This window comes from Schistocerca nitens, chromosome 6 (assembly GCF_023898315.1).
Source record: "Schistocerca nitens isolate TAMUIC-IGC-003100 chromosome 6, iqSchNite1.1, whole genome shotgun sequence".
NCBI lineage: Eukaryota > Metazoa > Arthropoda > Insecta > Orthoptera > Acrididae > Schistocerca > Schistocerca nitens.
The window spans coordinates 409,055,659-409,078,856 of NC_064619.1; the positions used below are offsets into that span (position 1 = coordinate 409,055,659).

The 23,198-nt window shown below is 40.2% G+C and overlaps 1 protein-coding gene and 1 non-coding gene across 3 annotated transcripts; one reads left to right on the forward strand and one right to left on the reverse strand.

Annotated features, from left to right (window-relative positions):
- Positions 1-1,034: 1,034 nt before the first annotated feature.
- Positions 1,035-21,090, reverse strand: LOC126262580 (uncharacterized). 2 transcript variants are annotated; one of them, XM_049959316.1, is made up of 3 exons: positions 21,010-21,090; positions 10,381-10,719; positions 1,035-1,424 (listed from the first exon to the last, which is right to left on the reverse strand). In XM_049959316.1, the coding sequence occupies exons 1-3, from the start codon at positions 21,034-21,036 to the stop codon at positions 1,068-1,070; spliced, it is 723 nt and encodes a 240-aa protein (XP_049815273.1). In that variant the 5' UTR covers positions 21,037-21,090; the 3' UTR covers positions 1,035-1,067. The 2 variants fall into 2 exon arrangements, with proteins under 2 accessions (XP_049815273.1, XP_049815272.1); XM_049959315.1 differs by lacking the exon at positions 21,010-21,090 and adding an exon at positions 10,927-11,170.
- Positions 11,396-11,467, forward strand: Trnad-guc (transfer RNA aspartic acid (anticodon GUC)). Its single transcript has one exon. It is a non-coding gene; the product is annotated as a tRNA-Asp (tRNA).
- Positions 21,091-23,198: the final 2,108 nt, after the last annotated feature.

Genomic DNA, 23,198 nt, shown 5'->3' on the forward strand with positions numbered 1-23,198 from the left:
GAACCCCCATCGAACATGCCTGGGATAGATTGAAAAGGGCTGTTTATGGACGACGTGACCCACCAACCACTCTGAGGGATCTATGCCGAATCGCCATTGAGGAGTGGGATAATCTGGACCAACAGTGCCTTGATGAACTTGTGGATAGTGTGCCATGATGAATACAGGCATGCATCACTGCAAGAGTATGTGCTACTGGGTATTAGAAGTACCAGTGCGTACAGCAATCTGGACCATCAGCTCTGAAGGACTCACTGTATGGTGGTGCAACAAGCAATGTGTGGTTTTCATGAGCAATAAAAAGGGTGGAAATGATGTTTATGTTGATCTCTATTCCAAGTGTTTGTACAGGTTCCAGAACTCTTGAAACCGAGGTGATGAAAAACTTTTTTTGCTGTGTGTAGATCTCGCATGTATTGCATTTGTAATTGGTACATGCCACAAAAATATAAACAAAAGGAAGTGGAGATGGGAGGAATAGTGGCTTAGAAGGTGTTCTACACATGGCCATACTAACATTCTAAGAGATGCTTGCACCAGAGCCAGATGGTTATTGGATATTCTGTTAAGGGTGAACAAGGTATCTTTCAATGAACTGGTGAACCTCATTATGCCTTATGTACACAGAAAAGAGATACTGTGATGACAGTGATCAGCCTACAGGAAAGATTATTCATTAAACTACATTACCTGACAATTGGAAACACTTTTGATGACTGCAAATTTTCAACATTCAACGTATGCACTACTATCAGCTGTATTGTAATAGAAACCTGGGAAGCTGTTAACACCTGTTTGGAAAAAAAGTCAAAGTAAGTGATGTGCACACAACAGCAAAGTTCTGAACCCCAGAGGGAAAGTACACTATGCCACAAAAGCACAAAAGTTGTTTCTGTGGGAACAGTCAAATAACGATTTCACTTGTGTGTTATATACATTACATTGAAGTTTACTGCAATTACTTTATAATTACATCATTAACATGATAAAATTGTAAACAAATAATATACAAATACCAAATGGTATTAGGAAAACTCAGCCACATTTGCAAAATGTAGAGTGGTGCCTTATTGTAGAGTGTGTGAACTGCTTGAGGCAGTTGAAGCACTTGACACATTTGTGATTGGAGACTTATTTTCAGAAGATGTTGCTGGGCTATTTATAACCACAGAGTTTCTGTGCAGTGTGCCCATTAGTCCTTCAAATAAAATGTCACTGATAAACTTCTTTGCAAAGGTTTGCTGCATTGGATCCATTTTCTGGAGTTCATGAGCCCACGTTATGCCGATTTGGTCCTCATCAGACACTGGTTCCCGCAGTCGCTTGCATGCAAGTTCTAGCAAATCATTTGTAGCCAGTGCTGGCTGCCTTTTCTTCGTTGGAGGATTCTTCATGAGTATCTCTGCTTCAGACGTTTCTGAATCCTGAAAGAATAATGCAAATGCAGTGGACCCATTGGTATACGTGATGGTTAGAGATAACTAAAAAATACTGAATATATTATCCTACTACTTAGTCACTCCAATGACAAACACCAGGACCTTGGGATAAGAATAATCTAAGAAAAGATCCTCCCTGTGACATCCATCATTCGTGACAATTTTAGTTTATATGTATAATACTCAAGGTGCTGAAGATTTTTAGTAGCTCTGAGTGGACCATAGTCTGAACTTTGTAGATCAGATATTCAAATACATTTTTCTAATTTTTATTTTCAATAGAATTCACAATCATACTCATTATTAAACAAACATAGTGGGAATACAAATGCAATATACATATTAATTATTTCATCAAAACAATGTATTTGAGACTAATACCTCCAAAGAAGCACAATGTAAACAGTGACAATGATTAAGTAGCTCAAAGCTTACTTGCAGTTACATCAAGCCATAGTTATGAATGTAATATTATGTTCCTTTGATACACTGAATGGTTAAAACCTGGTAAAGATATTTTTGTTGTTGTTGTTGTTGTTGTTGTTGTGGCCTTCAGTCCTGAAACTGGTTTGATGCAGCTCTCCTTGCTACTCTATCCTGTGCAAGCCTCTTCATCTCCCTTCTGACTCTGCTTAGTGTATTCATCTCTTGGTCTCCCTCTATGATTTTTACCCTCCACACTGCCCTCCAATGCTAAATTTGTGATCCCTTTATGCCTCAGAACATGTCCTACCAACCAGTCCCTTCTTCTTGTAAAGTTGTGCCACAAACTCCTCTTCTCCCCAATTTTATTCAATACCTCCTCATTAGTTATGTGATCTACCCATCTAATCTTCAGCATTCTTCTGTAGCACCACATTTCGAAAGCTTCTATTCTCCTCTTGTCCAAACTATTTATCGTCCATGTTTCACTTCCATACATGGCTACACTCCATACAAATACTTTCAGAAACGACTTCCTGACACTTAAATCTATACTCGATGTTAACAAATTTCTCTTCTTCAGAAACGCTTTTCTTGCCATTGCCAGTCTACATTTTATATCCTCTCTACTTCAACCATCATCAGTTATTTAGCTCCCCAAACAGCAAAACTCCTTTACTACTTTAAGTGTCTTATTTCCTAATTAATTCCCTCAGCATCACCCGACTTAATTCGACTACATTCCATTATCCTCGTTTTGCTTTTGTTGATGTTCATCTTATACCCTCCTTTCAAGACACTGTCCATTCTGTTCAGATGCTTTTCCAAGTCCTTTGCTGTCTCTGACAGAATTACAATGTCATCGGCGAACCTCAAAGCTATTGTTTCTTCTCCATGGATTTTAATACCTACTCCGAATTTTTCATTTGTTTCCTCCACTGCTTGCTCAATATACAGATTGAATAACATCGGGGATAGGCTACAACCCTGTCTCACTCCCTTCCCAACCGCTGCTTCCCATTCATGTCCCTCGACTCTTATAACTGCCATCTGGTTTCTGTACAAATTGTAAATAGCCTTTCGCTCCCTATATTTTACCCCTGCAACCTTTAAAATTTGAAAGAGAGTATTCCAGTCAACATTGCCAAAAGCTTTCTCTAAGTCTACAATGCTAGAAACGTAGGTTTGCCTTTCCTTAATCTTTCTTCTAAGATAAGTCGTAAGGTCAGTATTGCCTCACGTGTTCCAATATTTCTACGGAATTCAAACTGATCTTCCCCAAAGTAGGCTTCTACTAGTTTTTCCATTCGTCTGTAAAGAATTCGCGTTAGTATTTTGCAGCTGTGGCTTATTAAACTGATTGTTCTGTAATTTTCACATCTGTCAACACCTGCTTTCTTTGGGATTGGAATTATTATATTCTTCTTGAAGTCTGAGGGTATTCGCCTGTCTCATACATCTTGCTCACCAGATGGTAGAGTTTTGTCAGGACTGGCTCTCCCAAAGCCGTCAGTAGTTCTAATGGAATGTTGTCTACTCCCGGGGCCTTGTTTCGACTCAGGTCTTTCAGTGCTCTGTCAAACTCTTCACACAGTATCATATCTCCCATTTCGTCTTCATCTACATTCTCTTCCATTTCCAGAAAATTGTCCTCAGGTATGTCGCCCTTGTATAGACCCTCTATATACTCCTTCCACCTTATGCTTTCCCTTATTTGCTTAGAACTGGGTTTCCATCTGGTTCTCTTTTCTCCAAAGGTCTCTTTAATTTTCCTGTAGGCAGTATCTATCTTACCCCTAGTGAGATAAGCCTCTACATCTTTACATTTGTACTCTAGCCATCCCTGCTTAGCCATTTTGCACTTCCTGTCGATCTCATTTTTGAGACGTTTGTACTCCTTTTTGCCTGCTTCATTTACTGCATTTTTATATTTTCTCCTTTCATCAATTAAATTCAATATTTCTTCTGTTACCCAAGGATTTCTACTAGCCCTCGTCTTTTTACCTACTTGATCCTCTGCTGCCTTCACTACTTCATCCCTCAGAGCTACCCATTCTTCTTCTACTGTATTTCTTTCCCCCATTTGTGACAATTGTTCCCTTATGCTCTCCCTGAAACTCTGTACAACCTCTGGTTTAATCAGTTTGTCCAGATCCCATCTCCTTAAATTCCCACCTTTCTGCAGTTTCTTCAGTTTTAATCTACAGCTCATAACCAATAGATTGTGGTCAGAGTCCACATCTGCCCCTGGAAATGTCTTACAATTTAATACCTGGTTCCTAAATCTCTGTCGTACCATTATATAATCTATCTGATACCTTCTAGTATTTCCAGGATTCTTCCATGTGTACAACCTTCTTTTATGATTCTTGAACCAAGTGTTAGCTATGATTAAGTTATGCTCTGTGCAAAATTCTACCAGACGGCTTCCTCTTTCATTTCTTTCCCCCAATCCATATTCACCTACTATGCTTCCTTCTCTCCCTTTTCCTACTCTCGAATTCCAGTCACCCATGACTATTAAATTTTCGTCTCCCTTCACTACCTGAATAATTTCTTTTATCTCGTCATGCATTTCTTCAATTTCTTCATCATCTGCAGAGCTAGTTGGCATATAAACTTGTACTACTGTAGTAGGCATGGGCTTTGTGTCTATCATGGCCACAATAATGCGTTCACTATGCTGTTTGTAGTAGCTAACCCGCACTCCTATTTTTTTATTCATTATTAAACCTACTCCTGCATTACCCCTATTTGATTTTGTATTTATAACCCTATATTCACCTGACCAAAAGTCTTGTTCCTTCTGCCACCGAACTTCACTAATTCCCACTATATCTAACTTTAACCTATCCATTTCCCTTTTTAAATTTTCTAACCTACCTGCCCGATTAAGGGATCTGACATTCCACGCTTTGATCCGTAGATCGCCAGTTTTCTTTCTCCTGATAACGACGTCCTCTTGAGTAGACCCCGCCTGGAGATCCGAACGGGGGACTATTTTACCTCCGGAATATTTTACCCAAGAGGACGCCATCATCATTTAACCATACCGTAAAGCTGCATGCCCTCGGGAAAAATTACGGCTGTAGTTTCCCCTTGCTTTCAGTCGTTCGCAGTACCAGCACAGCAAGGCCGTTTTGGTTAGGGTTACAAGGCCAGATCAGTCAATCATCCAGACTGTTGCCCCTGCAACTACTGAAAAGGCTGCTGCCCCTCTTCAGGAGCCACACATTTGTCTGGCCTCTCAACAGATACCCCTCCATTGTGGTTGCACCTACGGTACGGCCATCTGTATCGCTGAGGCACGCAAGCCTCCCCACCAATGTCAAGGTCCATGGTTCATGGGGGGAGGAAGATCTTTTTACAAAAAATTATTGTGTTTATATTTTTCATTTTAGTTCTCTATCCCTAAAGCGTATATTTAGCATGCTTCATGCATATTAGTATTTAATTCATACTTTTTTCAGTTTTTATACAAAATTATAATGTAAGTGGGTGAATGCTGATTACTCAATCTTTTTACATCACAGAAGAACAACTGTCATTATACTAAATATTACCTGTACTTAAGAACACACATATTTTCTGTTCTTTCAGACCTTCGCAATATACTTATCTACAATTTTTTCTTCGTTAATAATGATGTCTCTATGGACATACGACAAAGCAAGCCCTGTTAAGCAGCAACAGTTTCTCAACAAATTCTTAATGAGTTTGTACGTTGAGAAAGATCTTCCTGCTCTTGCAGTGGACACAGGAAAAGAAGAAAGGATCAATATTAAAGATCCAACAGTAGGAAAAATTTCTGGGGTGCAAAACTGCAAACACTTAACTGCACAGCCCGGCGGAAATGTTTTGTTTGAGTCTTCCATTATCCATTATGCGAGCAGTCTTACAATAGTAGCAATGACAGCAATTGGAACAAAGCAGACAGTGCCCTAATGGAAACATGAAGTGCATGCTGCTGTGGCAGATCAGGAAGCCCTGCTAATATTTGGCGGCCCCAATTCGAACAGGAGGGAGAGAACAAGTCACTGTTACAGGTAATACATTCTCTGGGCCCACAAAGTATGGTGGCTTGGGGAATACTGAATTAAATGATTAAATACACTGACCAACACTCTAAATTTGCGTGCTTAACTTTGGCGCATTTGATCTTAATTTACTATCAACCCTCAGGGAGGGGGGGGGGGGGTTTTGATCACCCAGTACGTCGTGCCCCCCCCCCCCCCCCCCTAATCCTCCCTTGGTTTGGTATATATTCTGTTGAGCATATCGCTCCAAAGAAATATTACACATCTTTTTCATTGAAGCAGGTAAACATTACCTGCCCCATGGAACTATGATGGAATAATTCTTTTAAAGAATCTGCATGCTTGACTAGCGACTACAGTTCCGTGCTTTTTCGGGAAACCGGACCTTCACTTTCCTCAGCATGAAAGTGTATTACTTGGGATACCTACTTTACTCCTGTTTCATTCTTAATATTTTGTTTGTGTGTTCGTGCATACAGAATGTGGTTATGTGATTGGCTAACTACATCTTGTGTAATGTGTTTTGACAGTCTGCTGTGATTGACTGAAGAGATCACATGTCTTGTGCTCTGTCAAACAAAAGCACATCGCAATCTTGATTCCACAGTTTATGAAGCTGATGTGCCATATTTGATGATTTCGTATTTATACAAGAGTCGAGGGACATGAAAGGGAAGCAGTGGTTGGGAAGGGAGTAAGACAGGGTTGTAGCCTCTCCCCGATGTTACTGAATCCGTATATTGGGCAAGCAGTAAAGGAAACAAAAGAAAAATTCGGAGTAGGTATTAAAATTCATGGAGAAGAAGTAAAAACTTTCAGGTTCGCCGATGACATTGTAATTCTGTCAGAGAGAGCAAAGGACTTGGAAGAGCAGTTGAACGGAATGGACAGTGTCTTGAAAGGAGGATATAAGATGAACATCAACAAAAGCAAAACGAGGATAATGGACTGTAGTCAAATTAAATAGGGTGATGCTGAGGGGATTAGATTAGGAAATGAGACACTTAAAGTAGTAAAGGAGTTTTGCTATTTAGGGAGTAAAATAACTGATGATGGTCGAAATAGAGAGGATATAAAATGTAGACTGGCAATGGCAAGGAAAGCGTTTCTGAAGAAGAGAAATTTGTTAACATCGAGTAGAGATTTAAGTGTCAGGAAGTCTTTTCTGAAAGTATTTGCATGGAGTGTAGCCATGTATGGAAGTGAAACATGGACGATAACCAGTATGGACAAGAAGAGAATAGAAGCTTTCGAAATGTGGTGCTACAGAAGAATGCTGAAGATAAGGTGGGTAGATCACGTAACTAATGAGGAGGTACTGAATAGGATTGGGGAGAAGAGAAGTTTGTGGCACAACTTGACTAGAAGAAGGGATCGGTTGGTAGTACATGTTTTGAGGCATCAAGGGATCACAAATTTAGCATTGGAGGGCAGCGTGGAGGGTAAAATTCGTAGAGGGAGACCAAGAGATCAATACACTAAGCAGATTCAGAAGGATGTAAGTTGCAGTAGGTACTGGGAGATGAAGAAGCTTGCATAGGATAGAGTAGCGTGGAGAGCTGCATCAAACCAGTCTCAGGACTGAGGACCACAACAACAACAACAACAACAACAACAACAACTTGCGTACTCGAAAATACTCAGTTTCATTGATACAGGGCATTAAAGATCTATACAAGTCAAGTCGCATTCGGGAAGACGGCTGTTCCAGCCCGCGTCCGGCCATTGTGATTTAGGTTTCCGGTGATTTCCCTAAATCGCTTCGGGCACATGCCGGGTTGGCCCCTTTGAAAAGGCACGGCCAACTCTCTTCCCCTTCCTTCCCTAATCCGATCGGACCGGTGATCTCGCTGTTTGGTCTAGTTGCCCCGTATCAACCAAGTGACGTCGTTTTTTGTTTGTTTGTCGTGCTACAGTGCCAGGAAGTGTGATAACAATATACGAAAACAGGAATCGAGACATTTCGAAAATGCGCTACTAAATTTTCGAATTAAAATGATCACTGGGCTACGCTACAGATCAGTCCATCACCACAGCCATGTTTTCTACAGTACATACGATGGCTTCGGCAAATCGCAACCAAACTGTAAAATTTTATTCTAAGCTCTTCCTCGGGTCGCCATACAGATCGGTGCCATGTTTATATTCCGGTAACCGAACTGGTCAAACGGTAACATCACATTTGACTCGTACATAGCGACAAACTAGCCGCAGCAAGCTGTAACTCTCCTTAAAACTGACAGTTTCGTGAAACAGGAAATCTATAATCTAGGTTACAACAATTAGTTGGCTCCACAAAAATTGCAAGCTGTGCTTTTAGTTACCATCCTACCCACGCCCTCCGAAATAGCGACTTTTTCGGGAAAATAGCCTATTATTTGTGACAAGCGATATTTTGCATTTCACTGCCACGCAACAAGATATATGTAAGTCTGACACCAGAACCAGATTTTCTGCTGTCACATTTATTGGTTTTGTCAACTCAGAACAAAACTGTCGCCTTTCAGCCCAACCTAGACCTCGAGCTGTGCTACAGATCAGTCACAAGTAGACTTTTTGCTTTTCCATTTGTTGGTTTAAATAACGTCTTGAACTTGAAATACTGTATTTGACATTCACTGGGGAAAGTGACTTCTACTACTGAGACTTAAATTTTTGGAAAATTTAACACAATTAGTAAACACAGTTTTTGCTGTGTTCGCTGTAACTGGCTAAACCATCCATGTGCCCTGTGTAGGCCGTCATTGGCTAACAGCTGCAAATCGAGTCGCCACCGTCTTAATTTCGATGTTTCGGAAACTAAAGGGGGCCGTATTTGGTGAATAGCATGTTTCTACTTGAGTATTCCAACAATTACAATGCCAGTGATACAGCTCATTGAAGGTGTCTCCAAGACGCCTCTGTTCAGTGCGGTTTGATGTGCTACAGTGGCAGAAAGTCCCTTATCGGCAAATAAAAATTTTACCCCTAAGAGTTCACTTCAAATTTCATGGAATATCCTGTTTTATATGACATAATTCTGCACAATATATTACGTTATGCTGTTAGGTGATTTCGTACACTCCACATCACGATGACATCTGTCGAGCAGTCATATGCTACGCATATGTGTTCGTAGGATTTTAATGAAACTGACTAGAAAAACAAGCGGCGAAATGTTGCTGCGCTTGAGGCAGTCATGCGCGATCTCAACATGGGTGTGTTAACAATACCTTAGCTTCAGAGTAAAATTTATTCAAGAAAAATACAGAAAATCAAAACAAATGGCCGTGGAACAGCGCATGTCTACAAGACTAAAATCCCATTGTTCGATTTGGCCGAGTCTTTTGTAAGGAAAATAGTTGCCCTGATGACGTCTTTTCTTTATCCAGCCACGAACCCACAAACTTTTTTTTCTTTTTTTTTCCACACACGACTATAGCAATCACAAAATGACGAAACTGAAGTGTACGCTGATGGCACTGTGTCTACAGATACGAAGGAAACCATTTGCGTGCCATTCGTTTCATGCAACAAATGGCGCAGCCAAATGCCGTCTTGTAAACCACGGTACTGTATACAAGTGCAGTTTCGGTTTTACATTTGTGAAAACGTGTTTTGCAATAATACGCGCACTAAAGGATTATATTCAGGTAAGTAGTGTACACGCAGAGGTAAATATCGATATGTACTTTTAATCATTAATTTGCATTACCGCTAACTAGACACATATTCTTTCCTGGCCGTTCCTTTTCTTGCCCTAAGATTTATCGTTCTTGACAATTCTGGTTGGTACTCATCTACCCTAACATCCTACAATGCCGGCAATAATTTATACATTTCGATGCTGTCTAATAATACGGTAACCATTTTTCATCTTGCTTTGAACACATTTTCCACATAACAGCAACAAACCTGATCTAAGCTAAAAGCTGACTCCTGTGCAGCATGCGAAAGACTGTCATGGATATTGTTAAAAATACTGTAGTGGATACAAAATATTGTCAGACATTTCCAAAGTTTTTGATGTTACCAATAATACTGCGCAATCTCTCAATCTCAACCCTGGATGGTCAATATTACCGCTCGTCTGGGAAATATTGTCAATATTATTGACCGTCTAGGGGTCGCAATATATGTACTTCAACTAGTTTGTCACTACACTAAGATTGAGGGGGGGGGGGGGGGGGGCGCTTACATCAAACACTAGCCCAATGGACCAGGGGCTCATTCATGGAAGCATAGATTGATGAATCAAAACTACTAATTATAAATTAAGGAAGGTAATTTATCATGTAGATGCGTTGTTTTTAATGCGTTTCTTTACTGTAGCTAGCACAGCAAAGTAAATAAAACGATTATGCTGACTGAAACCTACAATGATCTTACGTGTGTGCTGTGATAAGTGTTGCAAAACAACATCTATGCTTACTGGACTTGTGATCTTCTCTTACTTGTCAATTCTACGAACTGAGACAAATAAAATAAATATTTCAGCTTACTGTCATGATGCAATATTCTCCATTTTCATCTGGTATTGTAGAGAACGACGTGTCTGGCGATTCCTGATCAATGAGAAACTTCATTTCTTCAAAGTACCACATGGTGCTTTGGCATGTATCTTCCAGTCCACTTACTGATTGTCTATCATTTACCTTTCTCAGTTCCTTCCGAAAATTTGTTCGGAGCGAATTAAATTTCCTTTTTAAATCCTCCTTCGTAGCTGATGGGTACCTTTCTTGATAAACTTTCAGCAGGATATTGTAGGACTCATTTTTAATGTTTTTGTTCTTATATTCTTCAGATTTCACTTTCCATAATGCTGGAAGCGATCTATAAACCTGAAGGAAGTAAGATACATTATTGTAGAGGATAGGTATGTTTTAAATAAATAAATTAATTTCTGCAATAAAAAATTCAAGCTTCTGAAACGAACAAGTAAGCAGTTGAAGTGTTATTTCCTTGCACTTAAAACATTTTTGCCAAATATTTCTAAGGCTGATTACAGAAGAAGCATAGGTATTAAATATGTGATCAAAACTACTCACCTGAATGCATTTCAGCAGATGAATCCTTTCATCTGTCTTTCCCGATTTATTCATATTCGTATAGTGTCTCCGTTTCAGTTTTTTACAAGTCCGAAAATTACGACCTCCAAAGGAACTGACGAGTATCGCGTAAGTACTAAGGTCCAAATATTGAACGTGCGTAATATTTGTAGAGATCTATAGTCTTCTTCAATATATTGCGCAAACCGTCAATACATCTCACAAGAACACGCCCCTAGAGCCAGCAGAGCTGAACTACCGAAGGCACCGACAGATGTCTCTGTTGTCAAGCACCGTGCTTGTAAACTACGGTAACCATTGTACCAAATGAATATTTGAGAGCGCCGTTATATTTTCAGTTGTTACATTCACATATGTTGAGTTTGTAATGACTCGATTTTGCATACATGATTCTCATGAAATTATGTACAACTGTCAATACATGCCTATCGGTCCCTCTACGTCGAAGTCCTCGGTAGTATAGTGGTTAGTATCCCCGCCTGTCACGCGGGAGACCCGGGTTCGATTCCCGGCCGGGGAGAGTTTTTTTTTTTAATTCCCTTTAAATTTCTGTTGCTTTAAGGCAGACAACATAGTATCATTATTAAATTTCCTGTATATTGCCTACCAATTTTTTACACGTTCTGCATCATTCATCAACCATTACTAGCAGGGTTTATAATAATCTTAAAAAGGAAAGTGGGAACTCCACAAAAAGACTATACAAATTATAATGCTAACATACTGCATCGAAAACGCAGTAACAATACTATTTTCACAAAGTCCACACGAATCTAAATTACACATGTTAAAGTTTGCAAGTACCTAGTTTGAAGTTTCCACCTTATTTATTATTTCCTCCCCATGTATGTATGCCTGGATTGATTACAGTACTAGTGCCATCTGCAAAAAGAACTGATTCTGCTTGTAGTATTGTAGGGAAGCAGCCTACTCACGCCTTATAAAATTCACATCAGTCTTTCCATTCTGTGCCAGCGGGTCCGCTGTAACTAGCTCTGTCGTCATAAATTTTGCGCAATACTTTAAAAATCAAGTAAATAACCTGAAACGTTTCTAGCATGTCAGGAGTAATACTAATCAATATGTGTTGAATATCAGTTCAATAACTTTAACCATTTTCGAAATTTGGACGTTTTTCTGTAAAAAACATTGGCGCAACAGGAAAGAGCTAGAAACTTAAAAAATTATATTTAGATTCCTTTTGCATAATAATTTAGTAGAAACAGTATTCTGGACCTCACAAATTAAAATTTTAGTTGAAATTCATGATTTTCTGGTTTTTGTCTTAGAAATTAAGGAAGCAAGACAGATTAAGTAGGCGAATAAATAAAGCTAGGATGTTTAAATTTAAGTAGAAGGGAGATCCGCTAAAATCATAAAGATGTGAGAAGTTTCAACTGAATAACTACAAAACTATAGCGATAGCGGATATCCAAAGGGCAAGTTCAGAGCTCGTCTACTGCGTGTAGTGTAATTAAATTAATTCTCTCGCCCAAAATATTTGACTTAGCCACGTCAGACTTTTATTATGATTACTTACCTGTGTGCTGATTGCACATTTAAATTGAGAGCTTCATCGGCCATCAGCAAAGGAAGCAATGATTTATTCGATAACTTAAAGTGGTGCATTACTAGCCCATCGGCTAGTCGGGAGAGCAGATTTGATCAGGCGTTCCCTTAGCCGTCCGCACCGCGGCTTTATATGTAAGAACGCTGCGCGAGAAAGGTAGGCCCCAGTTCTCTCCAGACGCTGATTAGCGCACAGTACATGTGCCAGGAGTCGCGTCGCGTCGGTATCGTTGATATAAACAGCCTCAGATGCAGTAATAAGTTACTCGGGATACGCGTAACCATGAAATGGTTTTCGAGTGAAGTGTTAATTTTGGGATGACGTTAATGATCTATCTTTAGTTTGCGTATGTCGTATTTTCACGTGCCGCCACAGGACAGACATTCTACCATTATTAGCGTGGCATTTGATGAACATTATCATCAAATTATGGCGAGCATTCACTTAAACATTTAATTTGAACAGTTATAGTTGCATCAGCGCATTAGGCTCTGAACTGCTCTGGTAGTTGGATTGAGTGGATTCTTTTTGGTCTGCGACTTTCAGAATATAGTGAACATTTTAGAGAGAATGGTTTTTGATTATGAATCCCAGACAATCTCCTAATTCCTCAGAGCAATAAGCTGTAGCTATAAATGTATTTCTCAGATGACGTGGGCACTAGGAATTCTAATCACAGGTTTCACATTTTGCTAATCACTTTCTGGTTGCCAATATTGTAGTTAGAGAGCCAGTGTTGAGAACGGCACACAACAGCATTAAATAAATAATAGGAACATTAACAATTATTCAACTGGCCGCCCCACAGTATATTAGACAGAAGCTCATTTACATATCTGAGGAACAACGGCGAACCTAAGATTGAGCCTTGGAGAACTCCACATGTGACTTCTCCCTAGTCAGAGGGATCTCCCTTAACTGCATTTGGTTAGTTAGTAAGTACAACTTTATGCATTCATTCTTGTAAAATCTGATGAATGAACACACGAATGGCAGTAGGGAGTCTGCCCTATAGCAACACTAACCCTTCTGGAGTGATGACACAGTGTAGCAGCATTACTGACAGTTCAGTGTGGTCTCTGACTTCAGTGAGTGTAGATGTGTGTATGAAGTGTTAGAATAAACCACATGTATTACAGAATGTTTGTGTGTCTGTACCTCATTACCAATACCCAGTGTCTACATAGGTAACCTCAAGTTTATGCCTCCAACGAGTTTTTGCTACCATGCAACTTCTGTGCATTTTCTGCTTTTCTGATCATGCCTGACAATGCTGTCTGATCAGGACTGGTTGTTGTGTGATGGCAGCATTAATGCAGGAAGCCATTTGCAAAATGTTGCAAATGCAACGGACAATTTCTTCTTCCATATGTAACATTTAGTGACTCGCAAATACCTACTGTGACAGACATTGTGCTATTTACATGTCAACAATACCTCCATTATCGGACTATGTAAAGGATGAGTTCACATCAAACGAAACTGCTTTGGCATCTTCTTGCCCCTGTGAAATCCATTTTGTAATGACTGTTTCACTGCTGTGAATCTTGGAACATACGCATCTTCCACAACTTTTCAAGATCCATTTGCACCAGCCAGAATGCAATGTCAGCCACATTGCTTCCCACAGCAAGCACAGCTTGGACTGACAGTTACCAATCCCAGACAACTTCTGCCGAACACAGAGCCAGTTACCCCTCCCATGGTGGTCACTGTACGCCTAGCGGTATTCTGACAAATGGGGCCCACTGCTGACACACCCCATTACAGCTGTCAACACTGAATACAACACGGTTGCACAAGGCATACCTAGAGTCTGGCACGACCTGCCTTCCGATGAAGGACATGTCACTATAGTTTGCCTGCCTGACGCTATTTCTATGCCTCTACAGGGCCAACACCATTGTACAGGCTCAGATGACCAGCCTTTAGTACTGTATGCCAGAACTCTACAATGAGGACACTGTGATACATCTACTCATGTCCACGAAATCAAGCTACCACAGTTCAACCCCCTCCATGTCAAGGTTTGGTTTGCTACAGCAGAGTTGGTAATGCAGCATAACAGTGTCCTTGATGATCAGGCAAAGTTTGTGACACTGATTGCACACCTAAGTGGCAACAGCAACTTAATCAACAACATCATTCTCCACCATCCAACTTGTGGCGAGCACACACAGTGAAGGGCACCATATTAGAGCACCTGTCTTTTTCACTACAACAGCAACTGACAAAGGCCATCTCTTACAAAGAACTGGGTTCATGACACCTTTGCAGTTGTGGCACAGCCTCCATACAATCACAAACCATATTGTGCTGTCTGATGCCATGTTTTGGTCTCTCTAGCTATTTAAGCTCCCACCACACATCCAGTCATTACTCCAACTCTGTTAGAATTGCCCCAGGACTGAATGCCCTGCCCTTGCTGACAATCTTCATGGGATCGGGACACGCTAAAACAATATAAACAAGCTATCATTCTTCAGAGATGCCTTGTTGCACAGCCAATGCATGCGTGACATAGTGCTGCAAATGGCACCAGCTGCTGAGCAGCTACCCCTACCAGCACATTTGCCAACAAAAGCTCACTACCTCCGATGTTCGCTCAGTCTGTGTCCAACTGGCAGCGCAAACCAGACCAACTGGCAGCGCAACAAGCACCTCATCACCCTGCAACACTGCTGGTTTCATACATGTTTTGGCATGCAAGCTTGGAACTGCACCCCACTGTGTCATTTCCCAAACTGGTATACTGGCCTGACAAGGGGGCACCAGGCTATTGCAATGCATCAAGGTGCCCAATCGCCATGTTGTGCTTCACTGCCTCAAATGTGACTCTCTTGATTGCATCACACAGGTCATATCTTATCGACTGCACAACAGAAAAACGTTATTTCATGGTCACAGGTTCTGACATGAGTCTACTCTCTCACACACTGGCTTCTCCATCTTCTGGCACATTCACAATTGCCTTACGAGTGTTAATAGTTCCAAGAACGAGTTTTACAGATCTACTACTGCCACTATTGACTTGGCACCCAATCTGTAACTGCATTGTGACCTCCTGTGTGCTACAATTGCTGAACTGGTTGTTGGGACTGACTTCATAGCTCATCACAAGTCAGTTCCTCACCTCACCCAATGCGCGGTCATTCACGTCTGATAAGATTAATTATCCAGGGATTTCCACCCACTGCAGTTGCCGAAACACCACCTGTTATTTCTCCACCTATGGACCTTGCAGTGGACTCACTCTCTTCACATCTATGTACACTGAAAGAATCTATGAATTTGTTATTCCAGTTGCAACACTTGGAGCAATTTCGTACGGACAACTTAGCTGACACCGTTCTATTGCAAAAGGAGAATGACAACTTGCATAGCCATGTAGACACAGTGGAAGCCTCACTCACTACTGCACGTGATGTCACTGCAATCGACGACTCCATACACACTGTTAAAGTCACATGTGTGCTTTCCTGGACATAATTAGTCAAGTGTTCAGTACAGTGGGTGCCCTTGCACCAGTTGCATGTTATTCCATCTCCTTCAAACCTGTGCCACTTTGATATTAATAATGATGCATCCTGGCACAGTATAACCAGTCCTGTACTCCCTGCATGGCAGAAAGCGTGCCACCTGGCTCCAGATCACCTTGGGGCCACCAAAGAGATAGTGAACAAAATGTTAGCTGCTCAAAAAACACTTCATGATATTAATCAGTGCTTCACCAACTTGGACAATATACTAGTATTTTCAGTTTTCCCAGACAAACACAAACTACTCCTTAACTGAGTTTAGAAGGCTTTTGTCCAGGTGGGAGTAATTGTTAATAGAGAGAAGTGCTACTATGCACACCTACTGTGACCTTCCTTGGGCGTTTCCACAATGCCAAAGGTTACAAGCCAACTGATCATCACACTGCTCTTATCAATTCACTGTTGCCATCTCGCCCATACTAAGAACTCCAAGGTTCTTAGGGATGGTAAATTTCTATCGCAGACACCTCCACATGCTACCGACATTCATATTCTGCTAATCCAGGCCCTTGCTGGCAAAGACACATCTGGGAAAAAGGTTCAAATGGCTCCGAGCACTATGCGTCTTATCTGGGAAAAAGGGGGCCCCATGGACACCCCACATGCCGAACACCTTTGATGACTTGAAACAGTGTTCCCAGCAAGCTGACACTCTTGCAATACCAGATCCTCAGGCCCACCTTATTATTACACCCGATGTAAGCAACATCACCATTGGAGTTTTTCTCCAGCAACAAGTTAGCAGACACCACCACCCTCCCATTTCTTCTCAAAAAACTTTCTGAATCTTAGAAGAAGTGTCAGCATGCAACTGGGAGCTTCTTGTGGACTACAAGGCCATTAAGTTCTTACAGGAAGACATAGAAATATGACAACTAACTTTTTTCACCGATCACTGTCTGCTGTTAGAGTCGATTTGCAACCTGACCTCCAACTGCTTGCTGTGGAGGTTCAGACATTTAGAGTTTATTTCTCAATTCATAACCAACGACCATCACATGAACAATGCTGACAACCTCGTTGCAGATTATCTGTCTAGAGTGTCGGTGATCATGACCGACCATGACTTCACAGTAATGTCACAGGCCCAACTCACCAATACAGAACAAGAAACTGTCATCTTGGATCCAACTTCTAATCTTAATATCTCGTGTCAACAACAGCATGGCACTGATGATTATCTTCTCTGCGGTGTTTATACTAGTAGAACATGCCATCTGCTCCCACATGATTCTGATGCATAGTGTTCAACAAGTTACATGGTCTTGCACACTCAGATATACACACAATCATTAAACTCCTCACCGTAAGCTTTGTCGGGCCCTGGTTGAAACAGGGCTGTAAACTAAGTGCCAAGATGTGTGTCCCCTGCCAACAATCCACAATTGAATGCTGCACTACCCCCTTCAGACAAGTTCAACGTTCCAAAGGGATGCTTTTACATGTGCATGTGGGCTTAGTAGGATCCCTATCTGACTCCCAAAGGTCCCATTACATACTGTTCATCACCGATCAGATTAAGGGGGGGGGGGGGTTTGAGGCCATGCCTATTAGTGACATTACAGTGGAAACTGTGGCCTGAGCCTTCCTAGATATTCGGATAGCCCACTTCAGCTGCCCACTGTCATCACAACTGACCAAGGGCAGTTCAATGTGGGCCTCATTACTGAGTTGTACCACATGTGTGGTCCACATTACTGCCCAGCATCCGAAAAGTAATGGTTTACTGGAACTCCGGCATCACACAGAAAGCCACACTCATTTGCAGTGCCAGGTAGTGGAATGATGCTTTACCATGAGTTATACTAGGCAGCCACACAGCATTCAAACAGGATCTAAACATGCCATTAGCCAAGCTCACCTACAGCATACCCATCCACCTGCCAGCCATATATTTTGAGACTACACCAACTGTCTCTTGGTCTCCTTCTACGATTTTTACCCTCCACGCTGCCCTCCAATGCTAAATTTGTGATCCCTTGATGCCTCAAAACATGTCCTACCAACCGATCCCTTCCTCTAGTCAAGTTGTGCCACAAACTTCTCTTCTCCCCAATCCTATTCAATACCTCCTCAAGGTACTGGGAGATGAAGAAGCTTGCACAGGATAGAGCAGCATGGAGAGCTGCATCAAACCAGTCTCAGGACTGAAGACCACAACAACAACAACAACCAACTGTCTCAGCCATGGACTTGCCTATACAAGTACAAAACATCAGCCAGCACGTCTCATGATTACGTATGGCCCTACCCCAGACACAGGCACTGCATCACCCGTATCTTCATCCACAAAGATCTGGACATGTGCCAGTATATAATGTTATGGGATACAGGCCCTTCACAACTATAATTAGATTTACAAAATACATATTCAGTTTTAAAGTATAAAAGATTACATGACTGTTTTGAATGTCTGTGCTGGGAATTCCCTATTTACAAGTACAAATGACAGATGGAAAATTATTACAATTTACCCAAATTCTTAATTAATGGCTTAATGAATTAATGATGGGTCTCATTTGGTGCAGAACGTTTAGAGCATGAAAAGTATTTTAGTAAAAACTGGAATCTATAAAATACAATGGTTAAATCTCCAACAGAAAATTTTGAAGTGTCTGAACTTCCAATACTGATTATCTTTTAAGTTAGTCAGTTTCAGAGAAATTAAACATGTAACTCTAAAGTCTGGAGTCATGGGTCTCTGGTTATATGTGTTAATATGCTTAACTTGAATGATTAGCTCAGTCAAAATTCTCTATTCTGTATTGTAGTAAAGTTTTCAGCCATTATAAACTTTTACGTAACATTGTTTCTAGGAAAACTAAATGCACTATTGTAATCGGCATATGAATAATTGTAGTCTAAATAATGAATTTACATTAAGCACCACCTGGTTAATGTTCTGAAAGACTGAAGCATGTAGAGCAAATAATACCACAGCAAGAAAAAATTACAGTACCAGAAATCAACCACAATGTTGTCAAGAGGACAGTAACGAACAATGGAGTAGGAAGATCAGTTTGCAGCAACAGGATATTCAAAAGTCCAGAAACACATTGTGCTCCTAGAAGATCCTCAAGACCAATAAAACCCAGTGTTCAAAGTGACATGTTTTTGTGGGAAAGTAAAGCAACTAACAAATTCCCAGGACTGGGTAAAAACAACTTGCCAAGCCAGCTAGTTAAAACAACAGAAGCTGTGGCATCAACTGCAGACTCTTCAGCATCACTTACTCAATCAAATGTGGTGGAGTATACAACTCCAGTTACTGCAACACCAGGCAGTTCGGCAACTCCTCGGACTGTACGGAGCAAGAAGGCACCTCAACAGCTACCTTGACAACTAGACAGACAGAAGCCAGGTTGGGTAGTAGATCGAGAAATGCAAAATCGCCAAAGAACAGGAACACTTTTAATGCCTGGATCCAGAACTTATGTAAGTGAACCAACTCAGTGCATTTTAAAGGAAGATAATCGGAGTGACCAGTTAAAAATACCACTAAGGCTCATGCACCTAAACATACAGTACCTTAGAAATAAGCTTAATATATTACAGGTTTTTGTAAATGAACAGTCACCTCACATAGTAGTGTTAACTGAGCATGGATTAAAATCTGATGAAATTATTTACTGTAAACTAGAGGGCTACTCCTTAGCAAATAGTTATTGTAGACAGCAACATACGGGTGATGGTGTGGCAGTTTACATTAGTGAGAATCTCGAGTACAAGAAAATAAACTATCTAGACCAGTACAACAAAGAAGGCTTGCTTGAAGTGACAGGCATTGAAGTCCACACCAAAGAGTGTAGAGAGGTCATGAGAAAACAAAGTTATTGGGATTTATCATCCACCAAAGGCTGATGTAGTTAGCTTCATAGACATATTTAGTAGAGTAGTGGGACGTTGTGGTCCCAGTGACCTAACTATACTTGGTGATCTGAATATTGAGGCAAAATCTTCCAGTTTGTGTAATATGAGGTTAATAGAGACTCTTAACCCATATAATCTCATAAATGTAGTAAATAGTGATACCAGGGTAACAAAGTCCACATCTAGCAGAATTGATTACACTATACTATGTAAACACATTAAAGACAGCGTTAGGTGCTGGAATATGGATTTTCACTACTCTGAACACAAATGCCAGCTTGTAGAGTATGTAAACACAAGCATCCCAAAAATGACAAAAGTTATCGAAAAAAAAAAAAAAGAATCCTAAAAGAGGGTAACATCCTTGCCCTAAGAAATAAATTAGCTATAGAGGACTGGGATCTGGTTTACCAGACTGAAGGATCTGAAAACAAATGGGCCAAATTCTATGATACTATACTAAGACACTTTGACAGATGCTGCCCTGTTAAGAAAATACAAAGAGTGTTCACGCATAACCAAAGTGCAAAAACCAACAGACTGATACTTCCAGCACATATGATAAAACTCAGGCAAAACATCCAGGACCTGGATGTGTTACACAAGTCAACAAATCTGCAGGTTTTTAAGGCCAAGTACAACGAAGCCAAGAAAATCTTTAAGAAAGAGCTTTCAAATCTAAGAAAACAGATATACAGCAGTGAAATAGCTCAATCAGACAATATAGCCAAGACCTCAAGGAGAATTGTAAATCAATTTCACAAAGCCACATCGAAGCCAGAAACTGAAATTGTAAATATAAGACATGAAGGAAACACAATTAAAAATCCTAATAAAGTATGCAATGTTATCAATAAATACTTTATATCTGAAGCTGTTAGTCCAGTTAATAACACAATTGTGAGTAGTGAGGTAAAGCTCCACCCGTTTGAAGAGCCACCTTTTGAATTCAAACAAGTAAGTGAAAAAGAAATAGGCAGGATAATAAATAACCTAAAGAATAAGTTCTCATCTGGATGGGATGGTTTGAGTAGTATCGTGATTAAAAAATGTAATAAGGAATTAGTTAAAATAATCACTCACCTGGTAAACTGCAGTATCAGAGAACATAGATTTCCAAATGTACTGGCCGAGGTCAACCAACTTTGTTAGATTGCTTCTGACTCTGACATCACTGCGCCTAACTGGAGCAACAGCCTTCATATATCAACAAACCTCCACCTTCTGACCACCCATGCTGCATTCACGTGGAACAAGGCCACCAAAGTCACGCCCAGGCCTGTACAGAACACTGCCGAGCACACCATGCCTGCAGATCATCCGCACCCCTGAAGGTTCTATTTCTTGGTAAGATCTACAGAACTAAATGAATGAATGAATGAATGAATGAATGAATGTATTTTGAACCAATGAGTTTGTATGATGCTTAATGACCTGGCAGTTTACTGGCAAAATATTAGCAGCAGAAAAAGTTTGGTTACAACTGAATTCCTGCAGCTTTATAGATCATTCAATAGCTTATTTTACTGTGAAGGTCAAATCTTAACAATAAAAAACACTGACCTATTAGGTCAGAAGAAAATTAATTTATCAAGAAAGCATAAACAAAGACTTGATCACAGTGCTTAGAGAGAAATTATAGAAAGAACATTAGGGAGAAAGAAGCAGACAATGTAGAGGGAAACTTTACCTCTTTCTTAAATATATTCCTACAGCACTTTCAACCTTTAATTGCACTACAACATACAATCATAAAATTGAACAGAATCAAGGATAAGGAATGGATAACTTCTGGGAATAAAGTACCCTAATTATTTCTAGGGAGAGAGAGCTGTATGTCATTTGAGAGAACAAGATGTAGCCAAGAGTTGAAATTCTGTTACCACCATTGTAAAATACTTCCGTCTACTATTAAAAAAGCGAAACTCATTATGTTCTTATGGAAGCATCAAACAATAATTTTGAGTAGACTGAAGATTTCTTGGTACAAAGGCTACAGCATGATATCTTGGACTGAGAGTAACACACGAATGTAGTAAATTTAGGCGTGCACAAGGAAAGTGTTTTGTGATCTTCACTCTTCATGATGTTTATTAGTGACCTGGCAGTCATTATTAACAGTGATTTCAATCTTTTCAAATGATGCATTTATCTATAGTTAATATTTAGTAAGAACTTATACCATTTCAAAGTCACATAAAGACTGGCAGCTCATATTAATTATTCAAAAAGTTAAAATTTTGTATGCCTATGAGCCATCCTAGAATATCGCTCAAGTGTGTGGGACTACCTGAGTATATTTACTGTATACAAAGAAAGGCAACACAAATGGTCAAATGTTTAACCCATGAGAGGGCATTGCTGATATGCTGAAAAACTTGAGCAAGCACACACCTGAAAACAGACGCTAAGCGTCCCACATCCCACAAAATCTTACTAACCAAGTTTCAAGGAACAGCATAAACTGATGAATCTAGAAATGTTCTACAACCCCTCAGACATTGCTTCTGTTATCATACCGACAAGATTAGATTAAATTCAGAGCAAGCAGAGGCATTTAAGCAATCATTCTTACCCTCGGTCTACATGTGAATGTAATGGGGGCAATTATAATAGTTGGTAAAATACCCTCTGTCACATACTTCACAGTGGTTCATACAGTAAAGAGGTAGATGTAGAACAGACCTACAAGTGGTTCACAGCTAACAGTTAATCTCATAAAGACTCATACTATGTCATTTCAAGTAAGTGATAATGACCTGTTACATCAATAGTAGATATCAATGGTCATACAAGTGCTGTTCAAAGCGTCTGACTTTTATTTATAAAACCAATCTTTATTCAATTTTTTTTTCAGACATCAATATTCTAGCTGGATTTTATGTGGTCCACCACAAATTCCTTTCCTGTCCTAACGTTTTCATCCCAGAGCAGCACTGGCAACCTACATTCTCAATTAATTGCTGAGTGTATTCCAGTCTGTCTTCCTCTACAATTTTTACCGTCTACAGCTCCCTCTACTATCATGGAAGTTATTCTCTGATGTCTTAAAAGATCTCTATCATCCCGTCCCTTCTTCTTCTCAGTGCTTGCCATATATTCCTTTCCTCACCGATTCTGTGGAGAACCTTCTCATTGCTTACCTTATCTGCCCACTTAATTTTCAACATTCGGCTGTAGCACCATAGCTAGAATGCTACAGTTCTCTTCTGTTCCATTTTTCCCACAGCCCTTGTTTCACTACAATACAATGCTGTGCTCCAAATGTACAT